The sequence below is a fragment of the Dinoponera quadriceps genome, unplaced genomic scaffold, assembly GCF_001313825.1.
Source record: "Dinoponera quadriceps isolate SergipeBrazil2010 unplaced genomic scaffold, ASM131382v1 scaffold2723, whole genome shotgun sequence".
NCBI lineage: Eukaryota > Metazoa > Arthropoda > Insecta > Hymenoptera > Formicidae > Dinoponera > Dinoponera quadriceps.
In genome coordinates this window covers 732,474-751,028 of record NW_014556868.1, presented here as the reverse complement: position 1 = coordinate 751,028, position 18,555 = coordinate 732,474, and the positions used below count along the sequence as shown (strand labels likewise).

At 47.5% G+C, this 18,555-nt stretch overlaps 1 protein-coding gene across 11 annotated transcripts in view; it reads left to right on the top strand.

Moving 5' to 3' along the window:
• The window catches only part of LOC106748325 (protein sprint), a 165,551-nt gene extending 148,465 nt beyond the window's left edge, over positions 1–17,086 (top strand). For 9 of the 11 annotated variants that reach the window (XM_014626729.1, XM_014626731.1, XM_014626739.1 and 6 more), the window contains 14 exons: positions 1,039–1,230; positions 2,616–2,800; positions 4,097–4,275; positions 4,861–4,962; positions 5,885–6,498; positions 6,843–7,563; positions 7,931–8,422; positions 9,002–9,152; positions 9,606–9,850; positions 13,658–14,115; positions 14,443–14,574; positions 14,976–15,218; positions 15,398–15,590; positions 15,803–17,086. In XM_014626729.1, coding sequence (XP_014482215.1) covers positions 1,039–1,230; positions 2,616–2,800; positions 4,097–4,275; positions 4,861–4,962; positions 5,885–6,498; positions 6,843–7,563; positions 7,931–8,422; positions 9,002–9,152; positions 9,606–9,850; positions 13,658–14,115; positions 14,443–14,574; positions 14,976–15,218; positions 15,398–15,590; positions 15,803–15,921 — 4,026 coding nt within the window. In that variant the 3' untranslated portion in view covers positions 15,922–17,086. The remainder of the gene's footprint in view (positions 1–1,038; positions 1,231–2,615; positions 2,801–4,096; positions 4,276–4,860; positions 4,963–5,884; positions 6,499–6,842; positions 7,564–7,930; positions 8,423–9,001; positions 9,153–9,605; positions 9,851–13,657; positions 14,116–14,442; positions 14,575–14,975; positions 15,219–15,397; positions 15,591–15,802) is intronic. The other 2 variants (XM_014626730.1, XM_014626740.1) reach the window with 1 other exon arrangement.
• Positions 17,087–18,555: the final 1,469 nt, after the last annotated feature.

Genomic DNA, 18,555 nt, shown 5'->3' with positions numbered 1-18,555 from the left:
AAAGGGGGGGGGGGGGGAGTTCCGCGTCGAGCTGGGATGAAAAATTGTGTCGTTCTCGATCGGTATCGATCAGGAAGATCGAGAATTCGAGGGAAGGAGGAACGATCCGAGGATCGAGAGTCCTTTTCGAATGCTTGATCTTCCTCGCGATATAACCTTTCTCTCTCTCTCTCTCTCGCTCACCCCTCAGGCGGTGAGCACGCTCGATTATCGCTTTCTATGGCACTTCTCCACGTCGTAAAGGGGAGATGAGGGAGAAGAAGGGAGAGAAAGAGAGCGAGGGAGAGAGAGGGGGGTGAGATATCGGTGGGGGAGCGATAAATAAATCGCACGAGCGGGCATCGGCTCTGCAAATTGAGATAACTGGGCGCGAGTCGACCACCCGGTAATATAATGCGGAATTAGGGGTTGCATTGTGTGCCACATAGCCCCGGGGATTGGAGGGGGGATTTACGCCCCCCCGCGGCTTAAAAGACGAGGAGATTTCCGTATATATTCGCGGCATCGCGGCAAATTGTCGAAAATCCGAGCGATTCGCGAACGAAACGGCCGTAACAGCGAGGCGATTCGAGGGGGCGAAAACGAGAGGCCGGTTTGAGATCCTCGGATAAGGCTCTCCTCGCGATCCCGCGACGGATGTTCACGCAAATTGTCGCCCCCGAATCAATTCCGATTTCGCCCCGGAAGGGACGAACGAAGCGAAGAGTTTTTCGAAAAGTCGATACTTCGAAGAAATGATGAAATAGGATAAAAATAAATCCTTTAGATAATATATTCGTCGTGCGCGTTGAAAAGAATAGGAGAGAGAAAGGGATAATGTTATTCGTTAATTCGTTGTATTAATTAGAGTTAATGAATTTTCTCGAGCCGATTTCTGTAGAACTTTCTCACCGTTTTATTTGGAGTTTGTTTATTGTCTCATTGTAATTAGGTTGTTAAAATATTTCTCGTGAGGGAGAGAGAGGGACGACTTCAATCGCCAAACTTCGATCTGTGCGCACATCAGCGATACACCGTGTACGTTTCTTCTTCTTCCAGAGCGAGGAATCGCTTTCGTCGGAAGGGTCGGCCACCTCAGGAGGATCTTCGGCGTCCACGGAAGATTCTGGCAGCGAGGTGGCCTGCGACATCACGCTGATCGAGAGGCTCATCCGCTCTCACCCGATCTGGTTCCTTCCAGGCATCCAGAGGGCCGGCGCCTTTCACTTGTTGCAGGGCAAGGAAGAAGGGGTAAGGGAATACATCCAGAGATCGTGTATCGATATAAAGTAGGGATCTACGAGCTCGTAGTTTAAAGAGAAAGTAATTTAAAATGCGATTCTTCCTGTCGTGCGTCTGGAAAGAAGAACGAGATTTATCTATCTATCTTAAAGTTCGTTTTACACACCGTAATACCGGTAATGACAAATCGAGATCGCGAAATATAAATTCCCCGGCGAGATTAATGAGGCGGGCCGATTAAGGCGCGACGAGAGCGAAGACGCCCGACGTCCTCGCGTCTCCACATTTACTTTCCATTTTCCCTTCCTTCCCCTCCTCCCCTCCCTTCCTTTTTTTTTTATCTCGGTGCGATGGCGCGTGCGAAGTCTCCCTTCAGCGCCGCCGTAATCAGCGCGGAAATGACTGCGAGCGAGCGACGGGGCATTGTTTCTCCCCAGGCGACTCATTGTTTTGCGCCTTTGTTGATCATCGTCGGTTGCGCGCCTCGTCCTCCACTTCCTCCTCTTCCCCGTCATTTCCCTCACTCACCCCTTCGGTGATAGGTCCTCCCCCTCCCGAACGGGCCCGCGTCAACGTTGGCTGACGAAAGAATTGCACTGCCGAAAAACAATGTGGCTCGCGATTACTCGTCTATACGTCGAAACATCGGCCACGTAATGACGAAACGCGAATTCTCTCGTTGCTCGAGAAAACGAGAGAGAGAGTCTCGGCATTCGTCATCGGGAGAGAACCTCATCGGTCGGAAGTCATTTTGAAGAAATGAATTTATTATTGAACGTCGTCCCAAAAAGTCGAAATCTTGAAAGTTGGAAAGTGATTAAGTTTCGAAAAGATTCGGAAAGTGATAAAGTTAAGTGCAGGAAAGTCGAAATAACCGAAACTCGGATACACCAAGTCGAAGTCGCCCCAAGGCGAGTCTCCCAAAGTGGAGAAAAGTAAAGTAGTTGGAAAAGAACAAGATCCTTTCGTGACAATTCAGATGATTGGTCCGTCAAAGCATTTTCTTAGGAATCCTTTCAAATTGTAGCCGCATTGATGAAAATACTGTCATACATAATACTATCTGTACGCCTGTAAGGTTTTAAAAAACGACTGACCATTCGGAAGCTAAAACATTCGCAACTGAAGACGATATTTTTTTTTATATTTGTTCCTTCAAGTTAATTTTGAATTTTCCTCCTTCTAATCTTCCTCGACTTCTTTAAATTTTTAACTTCTACGTCCTATTTTTGACTTTTATTTTTAATTCCCTATAAATCGCATTTAGCATTCCAATGAAAAACTATTGTGATATTAAGGACTAATATAAAGATAGTATGCAAACATTTCAGAATCTTTAACTATTTGGACTATTTAGCGACACGAGTAACCGTAATTTTCGTTGTCTGTCGCAGAACTTCGTGGTGCGACAGTCGAGCCAGAGCGACACGATGGCGCTCTCCGTGAGACTGCCGGCCGGTAAGGGGCCCTACATCGAGCACTACCTGATCCAGGCGAACAAGGGGAAACTGAGCCTGGAGACCAGCGAGAACAGGTTCGACAACATACCCTCGCTGATCGCCCACTACTCACAGTGCTGGTGAGTGTACTCGTTTTCTTTCTCGCCCTTCGCGTTTACTTCGCTCACGATTACTCGCACCCGTCTTGCAGAGGGGTGAATCTATCTCGCATCTAGCTAATTCCACCTTAAGATCGTAGGGTGAATCGTCGATTGTCTGTTACGAAGATAAGAAATCCCTCTAGCACCAAGTAGTTCATTGTCACGCCTCGGAGAAATGTTAGATCGACGTGATAAGTTTGGTTGTTTACGTCCGACATAATTGAAAACAAAATTACCCCCGTTTCAATATACTTGAATCTTATGGGGTGAAACAGGACAGACCTTGTGACTTGATATCTTCTCAGGCGACTAACGAACCCCGTAAATTTTTAATATCCCTTTCGACCCGCACACACATCGTTAACATTTAACAACGTTCAATGTGGAAAACGACAGCAACGTCTTTTGTATTGACCTAATCTAAGAAATATATATAAGTATGATAAGGATAAGTAGAAATGCAAGATAAGTTGGAAATACTGTGACAAAATTTGCAAAAACGTGTGCATCATATTTCAAAACTATACGACACTAAACTTTAGAAATAATATAAAGCCCCGTAATTTTAATATGGCAAAACAAATATTAGAAGTCAAAAGAAGAAGAAGAGAGAGAGAAAGAGAGAGAGAGAGAGAGAGAGAATGAAAACAGGAAAAATATTTCACTTACTCAGAAATCTAATAAATTAATACGGCGATGACAGTCTATTTACATTAGGCAAGACAAAGTCTGACAAGTTGTCGATAAGTTGTGAAGATTCCTTTACAATTAATATACTTCCTACGTCACTATCGAAGTCTCACTATCGAGTATCGCTCACATTATGACCAAAAACGGCCGATCTCATAAAAGTGATGGTTTGAGAAGCTACGTTGACTGGAACTTTTTGTCATGTTTTCAAGGTGTAGAACACGGCGGTCAATTTCTTCCTTCTTTTTTTTTTTTCTTTTACAAGATTCGGCCGGTATATTCATGAACGACAGTGAATACTGGAAGTTCTGTTCGACTATTACGTGAAGAAACCGCGCGACTCGAACGGACGAGCGGTCAGAAATTTATTCCGCATTCTTCGCTCGTCCGCACACACGAACGTTCATCCTCTCGCGGTTACATCGCAATTTACTGCATACCCCGTGCGTTAACGACTCGAACGAAGATCGCATTGTATAAAAAAGAAAAGGGAGAGAGAGAGAGAGAGAGAGATGGAGAGAGAGCTCTCTTCAGTTGAATTCGGTAACTCGAATCGACCGATCTGTTTCCGTTTGTGGCGAACAGTGACGAGCTGCCGGTGCAACTGACGTTGCCCCGGGCGATGCGGGAAGCGAAGAACAGGCAGCAACTGTCGTCGCTCGCATTGCTGGGCCAGGAATTCTGGCGGTATCCTATGGCGAATCCGAAACCACCCGCAGAAAGCAGCAGCAGCAACACGTCCAGTCTCAGCAGTTTCCACGGCGGTGAGTTCTCCCGGCGAAGCGACGCGTAACACACCGGAGGAAACAATTACCGCCGGCCGAGTCCGACCGAGGCCGCGAAAACTCGTTCGCAGTATTGTTAGTTTTTCCCCCGCAGTGATTTCGAAACGCGCGCTCGCCGTGTGTCACTTTTTTCGTTGCACCGGCGGGAGCGAATAACCGCCGTCACCGAATCGTTCACTGAATAAAAGTGACTTCGTAACGGTAACGATGTTTCACGGGAACGGGTTCCGATGGGTTTGAATTCAGGCAAATTCATTGCCGGCGATCCGTGACAGAACGCAGCAGCAACATGTTTGCAAAACGGCAGATGGATGTTTCGAACGAATAATGTAATTAGGATAATCATATTCACCTATGATGAAAGTAATATTTACGTATTCCGCGAGATATCCGAAGGATTCGGGTATCCTGGTACTTGGGTAGCCGGATACCCGGATAATTCGAGAGAACCAACGAATTCTCAGTTTCCCGATCAGATCGCGAGTTTAGTTCACGTCGTTTAGCTCTGTTCGCGCGATCGCGCGCGAAACATGGATAATCGTAGCGCGTATCCTCTCTTCGCAGGCAACAATAACCATCATCACAGCAGCAACAACAATAACGCCGACACGCCGACCACGGAGAGCATAGTGCTGAATCTCGCGCCGATATCGTCCCACGATACGCGTAAGTGAGACATTGACTACTTTGCTTCGCCGTTCTTACAGCTGTTCCCCTTCACACACCGGCCGTTGCATTGGTTACTCAACGACTCGGTGTAATGAATAGTCACGCTATCTATCTCCCGGTGTTAACGGTGTAAAACAACCAAGGATAGAATAATGTTCGTAGAATTCTCGCATGATTTTACAATTTTTATGGAGATCATCTTCGCGATAGTAAAGCGAGGGAGTGAGGTTTAGAATGAAATGAGACTAAAGGCGGGAACAAAGAATTGATGAAGCAGCGAGCGAACGGAAGCGAAATGAGATTAAAATTCGCTTCGAGCGGAAAATTGTATGTATTAACCTTGACTTTATTCCGCCAAGCGATTTTACAAATCATACGTCAACATCCGCGATCCGGCTCTTTTTCCCATTGTCTCGCACGTAGAGAGAGAGAGAGAGAGATTGTAGAATAGTTTCTATAAATTTAAATTCTCTCTTTTTCGAATTTAAAAAGAAAATCGAAATAATTGATCATTATTACTATTGTATTAATAAAAAGTTGTAAATAAAAGTTTTAACTTTCGAGAAAATCGAAGTGGTGAAATAAGAAAACTTCAATTTTTCCGAGATAAAACTTCTTTTAATCACAAACTTCTTTTTCAAACAAATTAAAGTTGGCCACCACTTAGTGAGTGCAAAAGTTAATTCTTCTCAAGAATCGGAAACATCCGCATTTACAAATATTCGTCTCGACGACCGATTATCGCGGACGCTCGGATTCTGCCTTCCCGCGCGCGACCCACATCTGTATTCTGAGATTTCCGAAAGTTCTCTCGCGGGAGGGAATTCCTCGGACGGGGTAGCCCCGTCCGCCGAAATCCGTCGCCGAAAATAATCCGTCAGCCCGACGGGTAGCGTAACATATTCCCGCCGGAATGCAGGCACTTCGTCACCGACCACCAACACCGTGGCGGCTTCCACGTTCGTCGCGTCGTCGTTGCCGCGTCAACCGCGACCTACTCCGCCCAACACCCTGAACCTGACGACCTTCAACGAGCCGTTGGACACGCGGGGGAGGGAGCAGCGGGCGGTGCCGTCGTCGCCGTGCGACAAGCTGTCGCAACGGCTGATCTCGCCGAATCTGGTGCAGAGCGTGCGATGCCCGTCGCCAGTTGTGCACAACGTGGAGAGCAACGTGCTGAGTCCGGCCCAGGACTCGAAGAGCGGCAGCTTCGACACTCTGAGAAACGGCGGGGAGTTCGCCGGCAAGAGTACCGGCAAGACTTTCTCGAGCACGTCGACCACGAGTGTGCACCACCATCACCACCATCAGACTCAGAGCCTCTCGTGCACGACGTCGCCCGTGCTGCCGGCCGACGTTAGGAACATCGTCGCCGAGAACCCTCAGGGCGCGACGCAGAGCGTGAAGACGCCGCCGCCGCCTCCGCCGAGATGGGCGAAGCCGGGTTTCAGTCAGAGCCAGAGCAACTTCACCGTCACCACCACGGTGACGTTCAACGTCAACCAGACCACCAGCGACGTGAACACCTCGCAGGTAACGATTCGCGCTGTCGGTCGCAATCCGAGTCGATTTCGATTACCCGGCTATCCGGGTGTTCGCGGATACCTTAGTGCACTTAGAGTCCCTCAAATAAATGATAATAAATAATCACGAGTTTGCAATACATTTGTTTGTCATTTGTCGTCGTTCGAAAAATCATTTGCAACGTCTGAAGTTAATCGTATGCTCAGTTACCCGGGTAATTCTGCAAACCCGGCCCATCCGGGTGGTCGGAGTCGACAGTGAAAACGACGAGCGTCGAAGCGAGGAATCCTCCCGGGAGTTCAGTCGAAACTCGCTGACATCGGGGGGTTTTTTTGTTTTTCTCATCGAAACAGCAAAATACGCCGTCGGATCCCAACACGTCGCTCCTAAGCCCGCAGAGCGCGACCTCCTGCAAGTCGCTAGCGTCCAGCTTCTCCGGCATTAAGTCGCCGCTCTCGCCCACCACCCCGGTCTTGTCACCCACGTCGAAGCTGGTGCCGAACCCGCTGAACCCGGCCGGCCTGAAGACCCCCAACGTTCTCTCGCCGAACACACCGAACTCCAGCACCAGCAAGTCCAAGAGACGCCGTGATCGCGAGAACCGCAAGAACTCGCAGCATTATCAGGAGTCGGACATCCTGGACTCGTATTATCGCAGCTCGCCGGCCGACAAGATCTCCGACTACGAGGACATCTGGAACACGACGGACCAGTCGAATCAATCGACCTGGTCGCCCAATGAAAACACCAAGTCGTCGTCGTCGAAGGACAACAATAGGAACGCCTGCACCCCGCTGGACCGTTTGAAGAACTCGAACGACCGGCTGATGACGGCCCACGAGAGGATCGTTAGCCCCGGCGAGAGGAGCTTGAACGATCGAGTGCCGCCGAGTGAGCAGATGCAGGTGCTGAGGAACACCGACAGGTTCATCCTGAGGAACGACAAGTTGAGCTACAAGGAGACGACCAGTCCGGAGCTCAGCAGTTTCAAACCGGAACTCAAGAGTCCCGCCGATCAAAACTCGCCCGAAGAGACCGGCATGGGAAGGCGGCCCGATCTGCTATCCAGAGTTTGTAAGTGTCAACCTTACGTTTCTCCTTTGATTCGATCTCACACCTTCCCCGTCACCGTTCATTTTGGGAAAACCTCTTAGCAGCTCGCTCCTGTATTTTATTTATCGTATAATAATGTAACATAGACTTGTTTCGTTTAGAAAGGAGAAATAAACGCCGGGAAGAAACGATACGAAAGTTAACTGAATATCCTTTTAATCGAATCGGCCAGGTTTTTCCTTTATTCGAGGCGGTTTCTAAAGAAACCAAACAATGAGTGTGTCCTCTCAACGCGTCATGCGCGACAAATATGATGTTTCAAGCCATCCAGCCGATCAAATGACGAACTCTCTCTCTCTCTCTCTCTCTCTCTCTCTCTGCCATACAGGCAGTGCCAATTCGTTGAACAGCCCGAGCACGGTGACGCCGCCGCGGAACAAGCTCGGCCTGGTGCTGGGCGCCAAGTCTGAGAGCAACAGTCCGCAGACACCGGAGTCGAAGCAGAGCAGCCCGTTCTACGCGGAACCGGCGGACGCGATCGTCACCGCGCAGAACGCCGCCATAATACCGCGGAGGCGGAATCCGCCGAGGGGTAATCCGGCGACGAACAAGTACCGACACAGCGAGCCCGGCTGGCTGCAGACGCCGACGGGGAACAACGGGAACCAGCTGCTGCACCCGATCGACTGGGAGGAGCCGGAGGAGGCCGAGGACAAGACCCCGCTGATCTCGTCCTCGGTCGACAACCTGGCGAAGCGCCTCCACGGCGTCAGGGAGACGAAGAAGATACCGCGGGCGAAGCCCGTGCAGCCGCCCAAAATCAGGACGAGGGTCTTCAACGACACCTCATGGGCGGTGGACTCCAGCTGGGAATTTATAGGTACCTTTCCGCTCCTCGTCGCACAAACGGTCTACCCGCGAATGTGGTTTCTTCTCAATTGTTTCATCTCTCACGATTGTCGCATTTTCGAATCCCCTGGGGAAACGAGTATTATTGTGAAAAGAAGGGAGTCAGGAGCCATCTTTGACGAATGAGATCCATGCAAGAGCGAAGGACGATTCGTCGGAATTAGGAATCACTTTGAGAGGAATTATAACTGTTTTCACCACCAACCTACACCTTCTCATGACTTTAATCACAAAATCGTAGTAATAATATGCATATAAAATTATTATCACTGATACTGACTGTAGTAACGTTCGCTCAATAAGAACAGTCGACCGGAAAGCGAAAAGCTCATCGAGTTCGAATCCCGGCTCAGCAAACTCCCGATGTATTTTCTCTCGTCTCCTACAATTCGACGTTAAGCGGGTTTTTTCTTTTTTTCTTTTGGTTCGACATAAAATCTCGCGTTTGACTTCTTCTTTAGTTACGTGGAGCTTCGCTGTTTGTTCCTTCTTTAATTCATAAAGCGCACACCGAATGCTGTATTAAGAGGATCTTCAAAATCTGAACCAGGTAATGACACGGAAGACTGCGAGCCGGACTACGACTGTGATGCTGATTACGAGGGCGACAACACGGCCGCGAGGAAGTTCCCCGACGAGGAGTGCAATAACAGGGACATCGTCGGGAACACTTTGACCGTCCAGAGTATCATTCTGCAACGGTGAGTCTCTCTTGCCCGGGAAATTACACAACACCTTTACATTATTTCAATGATTGATAAACTGGAATTGCAGAACAACCGAAAGTAAGAGACGCGTATCTTTTTCTTTTCATACACTTTCACGATTAAGGGCTGAATAATCCCTTCGTGAGCAATTTGATACACATTGATTACGGACAAATATTTCCAAAGCGGTCAAGTATATGAAGAAACGTTTCGGACAAAAGCATCGTGATGTCAAATGTATCTTACAGTTCCGCAGCAATGATCGGTTTGAGACGCTTTTTAAGAAGCTGAGCTCGATGAGTCTAATTTCGGGCGTCGTTTGAATCGGCAATGAAACAATTCGAGATCGCGAGCTTCCGCTAATTCGATCGTGATCGGCTTTCACGTGGTGGTGGCTCTGAGACACTGAGTGAGCAGGCGCGATTTTTAACCCGCACCTTCGGCCAGGTACCCGGAATTGCTGAAGCCGCCGGACAGCACGTGCGAGTCGCTGTACAGCGACCGGAACTCGTCGTACGACAACGTGGAGAAACGGAACGTGGAGCGCGAGAACATGCCATTAGAGGGATACTCGCGGAAGGATCGCACGTACGACCCTTCCGAGTGGGAGACCATGCTGGACACGGACGAAAGTGACGTGGAGAGGATCAAGAGGAACAAGAGCTTCAAGGAGCGACTCGATCCGCTTTTGTGTAAGTGCTTGGGCTCATTGTCTGTCTTCAGGAAAAAAAAAACGAACACGCACATACACACGTGCACAGAGATAGACTCACGTAGAAACGTAAACTAAATATTCCGAAGCTTCTTATCAAACACCTCTCGTCGTCCTTGCGAGGCTGCAATAATTTTTCAAGTAAGCGATTAAAACCGACCCGGTCGTGATCGGCGCGCGTGTGCACCGCGTGCTAAACACGGATAACACGCGCGAATCGCTGACCGCACACGCCGACGAACCTTGAAGGAACGTCTCTAACCGTAATTACCGTGTCGCGCAACCGGCGGATTACGTAACACGGAGTCCATCCGCCCGCACGTCCGCCCGTCTGTCCGTCTGTCTGGCCGGTTCGTGCAGCGTAACGTTATTGTTCTGCCTCTCTTCGTGATCGTCGGCCGGGAACTTACGGGAATTGACTCGCGTGCTACGCGGACACGTCGCGAACACGCGTCCCTCACGATCGTTGTCTCGTTCTGTGTGAAAGAAAATCCGCGTCTGACATTCCCGAAGAGGAATGGAGAAACGTTAGGGGAAAACTGGTCGCCGGACAGAAACCGGGCGTTTTTATTGGTTTGAATCCATTGAAATGTAAATGTGTTTAGGAATTATCCAAGAAGTATTGACTATTATTTCTCGATCGATTATATGCCATAAATTATTCCAAAAGAAAAAGCAAGACGATACTGGACAGTTTCTATCCGGCGAAGACTCTGAAAATTCTGGATAGTTTTTCTCGGCCATTTCTTCGTCGGAGACTGCCTAGTTTTACTATCCAGTTATCCTAAAATTCTCCCGAATTTGTAAGTTTCTAGCCGGTAAAACTGAGCCGGGAACTAGCTGGTTAGGGAATTACCGGCCAGTTAGTAGCTAGAAACTGGTTTAATTTCTACTCGGGTTGTTGTTTTCTTCAATGTAGTTTCGCACACTGAAATCCCCGAAGTTGATATACGATCGTAAATTAAACTCCATTGGCGCGCGCTGGCTCTGCGAGACCCAATAACTATATTCCGACACGACCTTAACTGAAATATCCCGAAATATCTCGAAATATCTGCTCGAGTCTTAAGCACTGAATCGGGATGAGCGGGTTGCGTCAACTTCAGACGTGGACACGTGGAGTCGGTGTAAGAGAGACCGAGAGTCGCCGTCGCTCGGGGCGAATGGAGAATGCGTTCGATCAAGCAGCTCGATCGAAGGTCAGACCGTCGACGATCTATTCGCGCTCGGCCGTTAGAGGGGAAGAAAGGGTGTGAGAGAGGAAGAAAGGAATCGTGCGGCGGCGACGATGCGTCAGACGGGAAGTATTCGCGCGCGCCGCGGAATTTTCTTACTTCCCCGCGCGATGACGCGATCACTCGCTCCGCGCGAAAGAACAAATTATGACGAAGCGCTGATAATGACCGCTTTTCCCGGCCCCGCTTCGCCGCGTTCGCTACTCGCTAATTACGCAGGGTTAAGCGTCCGTAGCAGGCGATAACGCAGCATCCAATTATAATCCAACTTATGATGATCACGAAGAAATTTAAAATAATGCTTTCTAATTTCTAATCTGCGTTGGGGAGGCACCCAGTTCCCTTCACGAGCGAAGCTTCCTCTCACGAATAACAAGGACGAGAGATGCTTTCTCCAGTACGCGAAATTCGAGGGCGAAGGAAAGCTCACGGGGCCGAATTAACCCGAAAGCGTCGAGGTGTGTCGCGAGAGTACACTGAGAGAAAAACGACGCTCGCAAGCGTAATGGCATAGTTAAAAAATCGTAGTCAAGAAAACCGTAAATACAGTAAACGTTACTCTGCGGGTTATAATTATGACATTGGCACAGTGACCAACCCGTGTAAATTTTTTCACATCAGCTGTGTAATTCAATATAATTATATTACAATTGAAGCCAAGATCGACCATACAAAATATAATGAAATTATAGTCACCCCAACTATGTTTTTCCCTCAGTGCGCGCGTTTCGTCTACTTTCACATCGAGGGGAAATTACCCGCACTCCTACTTCCCCAAGAGACCCCCTTTTCCCTTGCGTGCTCGCCGCATTCCTCCGATAAAAAGTACAAGCGTTTCTCCACATTTCTGCCACAAAAAAACCCCACACGTTCCTCGAGGTGGAAATTCGAAGCGGACATTTAGCAAAGCTACCCGCTTTCGATGCTTCACCTTCGGTGACTTCGCGACCGGCCGAACCACGTGAGCGCGATGAATCCTCAACGAGCGAGTCCTGCTCAGCTTTTCACCTTAAAACGGTGGTGGCACTCTCGAGTGTCTCATCATCCGCCGACCGACCGGTCAGCTGGTCAGCTATTCGCGACAGTATCATCGCGTGCTTCGCAACAGCAACCTCGCGAGTGACCCGCGACGCGATATCGAAGTGCAAGTTCGCGAGAAGTGCCGGCGAAAAAGAAGCGCGCAACGGATGTGCCTTCTCCCTGTATCTCCCGTGCGTAGATCTCGAGCACATCCGTCGGCGAACTCGCCCCCTCCCCCCCCCCTCCCGCCCGCTCTCGCGCGATAAGGAGTCGTTAAACCGTCGATAACGATTAATTGCCGTTCGGCGCGTAATTACGCGTAATTGCCGATCTCGTGCGAGCGGCGGCTCTCACGCCGCTCAAAAATACGCGCACGAATTCGCCAGGAGTGCGCATTCATCCGAATTAATTGGCGATTCGATTAATCCGCCGGAGAAATTTGGCGGAGGGATCGCGGAAGAGGAAAGGTCTCTCCTCTGGAACCAGTCGCCGGCGCACCAGTGGATTTGTCTGCACACACGGACGATACAGGGACGATCAAAGGGAGGAGATTTTCCAGAACGCGAATCTCTCTTTTTCGCGCGAATCGCAGATTCCTCACGATGGCCGACGAAGGCATCGATCACACACAGACGGTGAAGCGCAAGAAGAAAGTCACGCTGAGGACCGTCTTCTTCTGGCAATTCAGAAGGTGGTTTTGGTGGATTTGCAGGAAATGCACACGGTGTAAGGGCAAGGAAGTAGTAGAACGAGAAATCTGACGAGCTGTCGATAAATGTTACATTCCAAATCGATTCTCAAACGGTTCTTAATCTTTATTTGAGGACAACAATTTAAGTAACGAATATTTTATATATGTGACGACCGAGAGAAAAACCGACGTATCGTTGTTTTGTTTTCGGGCTATGAAGCCTTGTCGAAGGTACAAAATTGAAGTGCGCGAATGTAAACCAACAACGCTTCTCTGGCAAAATATATTGTAATAATCTTGTGAAAATTATTACGTATTTCTTTGGGAATGGCACGTGGCAAATAATTATAAACTTGTATTGATTATTATTTTAATCTATGAAATATGTTATAAATATAAAATATAATAATTATATAAATATATAGAACACAAGCCTGTATATTAATTACTAAATATAGTTATTCATACACACACACGCGCGCGCGCGCGCACGCACACACACTATGTTTATATGATTGATGAAGTACATAAGAGAATATATATTCGGAGAGCTTATTGAAAGATAACAGCAACTGATTGCAAAATTCAAATTCAATAACTTACAACTCATATTCCCATACGTAACCAAATTTATTTAGCTAAAATAAAAATCATCCGAATCTATATAGTTTCTCCAAACACAAGAAACAATAACTCGGCGAGATCGATCGACTCCCCGCTGCCCTTGATAAGTTTTCATCACTGTTGTTGGATCGAATATCGTTTCCTTCTTTCGAAGTGATTTTTATACAACTGACGTATTTTTCCATGAGGTATCGCGATAAGATTTTCTCCTCCGCAGCGCCGCCGCGATTGCAAGCGCTGAGGAACCGCGACGCAGGCGGCACCGGGTCCACCATCAGGAGTTACGCGCTGCGACTGGCCGCCGACAAGGCGACGACGTTCTCGCAAAATATCGACAACTTCATCCAATGCACGAAGGAAGGCAAGGAGGCAAGTCCGCACGTGGTGACGCGCAACATGCGGCAGTTCATGTCGGGCATGAAGAATTACCTGGTGAACGGCGAGCCCGAGTTCGAGCGTGAGGTGGAGAAGGTGCGGCTGAAGCTGCGGCCGAACGAGTTCCTCAACATCGACGCGATCCTCGAGGAGGTGATGATGGGTCTGGTGGTGACACCGTTGCGGGAGCACGTCTACAAGCTGTTCGTCGAGCACTACGCCGCCACCGGGTCCCTGCAGACCCTCGCTGAGAATATCCAGCACGCCTACGGCAAGAACATGCACGAGCTCGGCGTTCGAGTAAGTGGCGGCTCGAGCAGTTGGGGAAACAATATTAGACCGATGTTTTTTTTTTTTAATTTATATTAAGCATTTTTTATTAAAATGCTACAACCCGCGATGAATCGTTACTCAGACGTTTCTTTTCTGTTTATTCGATACGAATTAAGAGGCATTATTGTATTTCTTCGGAAATTTCCAAGCTACTCTCGCAAGTGCTTACTTATTTAGATTATTTATTACTTACGATTAGTTCTTCCTTATTTTCTCCGATGCCGACTCTTATACGCCTCCTCATTGCTTCTGTCCTTTCTTAAGATTCTATCGATCGTAATGTTTTATTCACAGCCTAAGATTATACCGCCCTCGGAGGACAATCTGGAGCGCATTCTCAGGTGCATCGAACGACTGCAGAAGGCCGACTCGCCGTTGGACAAGCTGGAGAACCTACTGGCTGCGATCTCGGCCCTCTTCAACTCTGTGAGTCCCCTTTTCTTCGAGTTCAGCAAGTAATATCGCAGTTCGAATAAGAAATCTCCGAAAACTAAAATATACATTTATCCGCCGACAACATATCCACATACATATATGTTCACCCTGTGAAAAAATCATCCTCAAATGAGAAAATGCACACGTGTCTTCGAATCTGCGAGCTTCTCGCGAAAAGCAGTCGTTCGTTCGGTTTAAATAAAATAATTTGGAAATATAAGTAAATTACGTATTGTTACCGACCGAATAAACGTTTGTGTTCTTTTTGTTTTTTTCAAATTTTGTTAAATATTTCTTCCCAGTGTGGAGTCACGTGGATACGCTGACGAGCGGCCACGAGACCAGCGGTAACGAAAAATCAGTGTCAGTGCTCATCGGTCGTCCACTTTCAGGTGAAGCAGGCGAACTCGGGTCGCCACGTGACGTTGGGCGCCGATGATCTCTTGCCGATGGTCGTCTGGGTACTCGTGCGCGGCAAGGTGGTGGACGCGGAGGTCGAAGCTGAATATATGTGGGGTCTCCTGCATCCCTCGCTGTTGACGGGCGAGGGCGGATACTACCTGACGACGTGGTCGAGCGCCGTGCACGTCCTCAAGACCTTCAAGTCGAGCCAAAACACGATGTCGACCTTGAACGTAAGTCACCGTCCGTTGGAAAGTCGCCTGCTTCTTCGTAGATTCTCCCGTAATCGGCATGCGCGAGTGACGGTAGACAGAAGAGCCGCGTGTCTGAGAGATTGGCGGCTCTGAGACTCATTTTCAAGTGTCTCAGTGTTCCACGGACGAATTCACCAAGTCCCAATCGGGGTTTTCAGGGTTGCGGGGCGCCGGACTGCTCGTCAGTGCTGCGGATCTTAGTGCCCGACGAGTTGCACGGCTCCCTGAATACCAGAACGCTGCCGGTGCGGCCCAACATGAACACCCGGGAAATCTGCCGCATCCTCGCGCATAAAATAAGGTGCACCAATCCTCAGGACTACGGGCTCTTCAAGTTGGTGCAAGGGGAAGGTGAGTAATTCGCTCGTATTCGCGAGATGCGATTGCAATATGTTTCGAAAGCAAATAATTCGAACTCCGGTAAAGGTTTATCCAGAGTTTCATTGGTTCAGTCTTTTCCTTGGTAGTCTTCGGTTAGACCGAGCCTTTCGTCGAGATAAGCTTTTACGTTTCATACATTTCAGCGGTCAACACTAAATCACGATTCGTACGATTTCTCACAGATTCATCCGTTACAGAAACCTTGCTCGGGGATCACGAGTGCCCGCAAGAACTCTCCCATTGCCTTTTCGCCTACAAACGGATCGACGCGAAGATAGCGTGGCCCAAGACCAGTTCTTAAGAACGCAACAATATCCTCGTCATTTAATTCATCGACAACACACCCTCGTCATAAATCGGCACCTACCGCCTTCTTCGAGATATAGTAAAGCCACACCTGTCGCAAGGCGCAACCGTTTTTCTCCGCACACCGTTTCCCCACAGGTGTATGTATCATCTCCTTCGAGCATGCGTAAAAACATTTCCTCCGAAGCTTCCCGTGCAAATTGCATTTAGATTCGCTCAATGCCCGTGAAGACGTAAGTCGAAAATACTTTTGACTTTCTTTTCTCCAATCTCTCGTCTTTTCATACGATCTCTCAGACTTTCTGCAAACGTTCTAACTTGAAACGAAATTTTTCCCGGATTTTTCATACCAATTCGAACGTATTTCTGAAACACTCCGACGAAGAGATCGAAAAATGTGTAACATTTCTCAGTATATCTCGGATTTTTTCACGGATAAACATCTCTAAAAATATTTATCACGTTTTCAAATTCGTCAGTCGGTGTTTTGAATGGAAAATAGTTTCACTTATTTTGCGCTATCGTCATACGAGCGACTCACGTTTCTCTTAATTTTCTCAAAATGCAGATTCATCGAATTATGCCCACTTGATGTTGAGCGATTCGTTTATATTCAATTCCGCGTGAGGAATTTTAATGTGTTCGAAATTTCCCGGCGGAAATTCTCCCTTTCCGGCACTGCCATTTCCAGAAAAAAGAAATATTTGCGAATTTTTACTTGTAAGTGAAGAAACTAACAGTAGATAAGAGAGAGAAAGAAAGAAAGAAGAAGGAGGGAAGGAAGGAGTGCGTATGCGTGTGTGTATGCGTGTGTGTGTATGTATGTATGCACATCTGTATGCGTCTTTAAACACTTGCGCAAGTATTTTGGGTACTTAAAAACGTGCGAAGATAAGACTATTCGTATTCCGTTGTGGACATCCCAAATTAAATTAATCTTAACGTAAACATTAAGCTAAGTCTCTCTTTTCCAGTTTAGGACAAAGCAAATCTCGAGCAGTATCATTGCACAATCGACGTTGCGATATCCGTGCGTTATTTGATCATAGAATAAGCCGACGTACAATTTTAATTCTCAGCAGGTACTACTTATAGATTTAACATATAAATATGGCGGTATAATACAATAATTATTAAGATATATCATAATTATGTTTATAATTATAAAATATATCTCAATAATTATATTATACTGCTATATTTGTGTACCGTTCTTTGATCATTTATAATCATATAAATATGTACATATATATATTCTTTTTTATAATTATGAATATTAAATTATAAAATATATTTTACAATTAAATTCAAACTTATTCTAAACATTTCCCTCAATTCTCCTTACATAATTATATGATTTAAACTTGTTTCTTAGCACGTTACATAATATAATATCGTACATAAATATTATGAAACCGGTGTGAAAATTGCAACTGATTTGAAAGAAGTGCATCCACAGTGTCGGGAACTGTTAATTGAACTTCCCTGAAAAATTAGCGATACCTGCTGAAAATTAATTAAATAATATTCACGATGGAAGGAGGAGAATGGTATTACTTGTACGACCGAAATTCCCGTCGATCTTTCGCGACGTATCAGTTTTCGCTACGGTCGGCACAGCGGAACGGACCACTGATTGAATGTTTATCCGAGTGCAATGCGAGGAAAGAAGAGAGTGGAAAAAGAAACTGAAGTGCGCGAGCAGATTCGCGCGCGCGTGTATGAATGCGCGTGTGTGAGTGCGTGTGTGTTTGCGCGAAGCGATAATCTCGCGGAGAGAGCGCACATGTTTCGTTTCGCGCTCGCACCGAGTATACGCAGTGTGTGTGTGTGTGTGTGTGTGTGTGTGTGTGTGTGTGTGTGTGTGTGTGTGTGTGTGTGTGTGTGTGTGTGTGTGTGTGTGTGTGTGTGTGTGTGTGTGTGTGTGTGTGTGTGTGTGTGTGTGTGTGTGTGTGTGTGTGTGTGTGTGTGTGTGTGTGTGTGTGTGTGTGTGTGTGTGTGTGTGTGTGTGTGTGTGTGTGTGTGTGTGTGTGTGTGTGTGTGTGTGTGTGTGTGTGTGTGTGTGTGTGTGTGTGTGTGTGTGTGTGTGTGTGTGTGTGTGTGTGTGTGTGTGTGTGTGTGTGTGTGTGTGTGTGTGTGTGTGTGTGTGTGTGTGTGTGTGTGTGTGTGTGTGTGTGTGTGTGTGTGTGTGTGTGTGTGTGTGTGTGTGTGTGTGTGTGTGTGTGTGTGTGTGTGTGTGTGTGTGTGTGTGTGTGTGTGTGTGTGTGTGTGTGTGTGTGTGTGTGTGTGTGTGTGTGTGTGTGTGTGTGTGTGTGTGTGTGTGTGTGTGTGTGTGTGTGTGTGTGTGTGTGTGTGTGTGTGTGTGTGTGTGTGTGTGTGTGTGTGTGTGTGTGTCGCGAAAAATCGTACATGTTACTCAGTATTCGGTGTCTCGTGGACGTTTGCAATAATAAGAAAAAAAAAACAATGGAAGGGACGGCCGCCACTTACTTCGGGAGCGGTTCCGAACGAGCGAAGTGGGATTTGAGTCGAGGGAACATTGGCGGAAGAACATCGAAGAAGAAGAAAATTTCAGGTCGAAATTGAATCTCCGCTGAAACGCAATTTGGCCGCCTGTCGCTTTAAGGTT